The 2698-nt window shown below is 57.9% G+C and overlaps 1 protein-coding gene across 7 annotated transcripts in view; it reads right to left on the bottom strand.

The window, feature by feature from the left end:
* Positions 1 to 150: 150 nt before the first annotated feature.
* Positions 151 to 2698, bottom strand: part of MTSS2 (MTSS I-BAR domain containing 2) — a 10421-nt gene continuing 7873 nt past the window's right edge. For all 7 annotated transcript variants that reach the window (XM_042886122.1, XM_042886123.1, XM_042886127.1 and 4 more), the window contains one exon: positions 151 to 1329. In XM_042886122.1, coding sequence (XP_042742056.1) covers positions 575 to 1329 — 755 coding nt within the window. In that variant the 3' untranslated portion in view covers positions 151 to 574. The remainder of the gene's footprint in view (positions 1330 to 2698) is intronic.

Here is a 2698-nt window from a genome sequence, read left to right as displayed (position 1 = left end):
AAGGAGAAGGAGAAGGAGAAGGAGAAGGAGAAGGAGAAGGAGAAGGAGAAGGAGAAGAGGAGAAGAGGAGAAGAGGAGAAGAGGAGAAGAGAAGGAGAAGAGAAGGAGAAGGAAAAGGAGAAGGAAAAGTAGAAGGAAAAAGAGAAGGAGAAGAAGGAGAAAAGGAAAAGGAGAAAAGGAGAGGAGAAGGGAAAGAGGAAGGAGAGAAAGAGAGCAAGAAGGAAAGAGTAAAATAAGGTGAGGGAGATGACGTAGGGGGTGAGAGAGAGCTCAAGGACGGATAGAGCAGAGAACTTTGAGACAGAGGAGAGGGAGAGATGGAGAGAAAAGAGCCAGAAGAGAATGGAGAGAGCACAGGTAACAAGTGCGAGAAAAGAGTGCACAATTGAATGAACTGAAGAAATCAAAAAAGGGAGGAAGGGGAGCAAAAGAGGAGGAGAAAGAACAACAGAAAGTGATCACGAGTGTGAGGACGCTTGGGGCTGTGCCCGCTGCAGCCAGGGGTCCCCTGCACCCCGGGGTCCCGGCATCGCTCGCCCCGTCGTCCGTCGTCCCCATGTCCCCGCGGGCGTCATCACGATATCCGCGGCGCCGACCTGTCGTTGGTGACGGTCCTGCGCAGGCGCACGCCGCGCCGGATGGCCACCAGCATGTCTTCGGCCGGGGGGTCCATGGCGGGCGCGGGGGGCGGCGCGGGGGTCTCCTCCAGCGCGGTGGGAAAGGGGAATTGGCCTTCTCCCAGAGCGTGGGCACCAGCCACCAGCTCGCCAATCTTCTCCACCAAGCTGTGCCGGTTGGCGGCCAACTGCTGGTCCTCCTCTTCGTCGGCGGCCATTGGATGCGCCGCCCCGGCGTACACCGAGATCTCGGCCACGCCGCCGCCCCAGGCAGCGTTGGGGAGGCTCAAGCGTTTGGGCGACGCTTTGGCAAAATCCATTGGGTTAGGTGAGGCATCCTCGGCGTAAAACACGCACTCCTCGCTGCCCACCCGCGCCGGGCCGGCGTAGACGGGTGAATCGGGCACCGTTGGGGTCTTGACGGGGACGATGGGTGGGCGGATGGGGATGGGGCCAGCGTTGGACAGGGTACGGCGGACCGAGGGTTTGGTGGAGGGCGTGCGGCGGATGGTGGCCACCCCAGGGGTGCTGCCGGCCGGCAGGTTGGTGCCGCTGGGCAGCCCGGCGGTGGAGGCGGGCCGCTTGGTCTGGATCATACGGCGGTAGTTCTGGGCGATGTTGCTGTTGCGAGGGATGGTTGAGGATTTGTCGAAGTCGCTCTGAGGGTCGCACTCCACGTCGCCGTTCACCGAGTAGCAGTCATAGTCAGAACCTGGGGATGATGCAGGGTTAAGCCAAGGAGGTGATGGGAGGCCTGGTGAAGATGTCAAGCCCAACTGCAGCCTCAAAACACTGCTGCTGCTGTCACAGTGTGGTCAGTGCCAAACCCAATGGGCAGCGCTGCAGTGCCAACACAACCCGCCCCAATCAATACCAGCCTAACACCATCACAACTGACCCCATTGACATGACTGCAGCCAGCCCCGTGCTGACACCATCACATGAGCACAAGCAAACCCAACCAACCCCATTGCAAGGCAACCACAGAGTTGACACAGCATCACAGAATGGCTTGGGTTGGAAGAGACCTTAAAGACCACCCAATTCCATATCCATGCCAAGAGCCAGGACATCTCCCACGGACCAGCTGCCCAAAGCCCCTTCCAACCTGTCCCTGAGAACCTCTAGGGATGGGGCACCCGCAGCTTCTCTGGACAGCCTGAGCCAGTGCCTCACCACCTCAACCAGTCCTAGCCATCGCCATCCCATAACTGCAAACTCAACCATTGCAACTTGACCGCAACCAGGCCCAACCATCTCCACCAAAATGTGACTACAAACTCAGCTGTGACTGTCGCAACTGGGCTCAACCATCCCACAACCAAAGCTAAACCCAAGCATCCCCACTGCAATGCAATCACAGCCGCCCCAATCGCTGTCATCACAACACACTTGCAGCCAACCCAACCCCAAGTGTCTCAGTGGTTCCTCAGCCTCTGACCACATCACTTTGTGCCATCCCAAAGCACTGGCCATCATCACCACCATTACACCATACCATCACCCCCACACAATGCTCAGTGCAACCTGTTGTTTCCTTTCCTGCGTGCCACAAAACTGCACACACCGAGATCCCAACACGCACATCCCAGTTTGCCCAGCACTGGCCCTAAACCCACACCCACAGCCTGATCCTACACCAGCAGTTCTCCTTTGTGGCCACCAGCCCACAGCATCCCACTCCAGGCTGTAATCCCAACAAGAATGCAACGCACCCCAATCCTTCAACACAACCAGGGCACCCCGTCCCATGCAGGGCCAGCGGGATTGACACACTCTCACTTGGGAAACGTGAAATGCTTTGCAATGGGAGTGGAATGACTGGGTGGGAACAGCGCTGTGGGCATATGAAACATGGAGAAGGCATCAGCTCAGTGCCCACAGGTGTCAACGGTGCCATGGAAAGCTGCCTCCACCTCCTCCCACCTTCTGTGGGATGTCCTGTTGAAGTACCTTGGGAAGGGATGGTGTATGGGATGCCCCACTGAGTACCTTGGAAGAGATGGTGTATGGGATGCCCTGTTGAGTACCTTGGGAAGGGATGGTGTATGGGATGCCCTGTTGAGTACCTTGGAAGGGAT

Source organism: Lagopus leucura, unplaced genomic scaffold (assembly GCF_019238085.1).
Source record: "Lagopus leucura isolate 7727_CA_CO unplaced genomic scaffold, USGS_WTPT01 Super-Scaffold_100054, whole genome shotgun sequence".
NCBI lineage: Eukaryota > Metazoa > Chordata > Aves > Galliformes > Phasianidae > Lagopus > Lagopus leucura.
The sequence above is the reverse complement of the archived record's forward strand: the minus strand, read 5'-3'. Positions and strand labels throughout refer to the sequence as shown.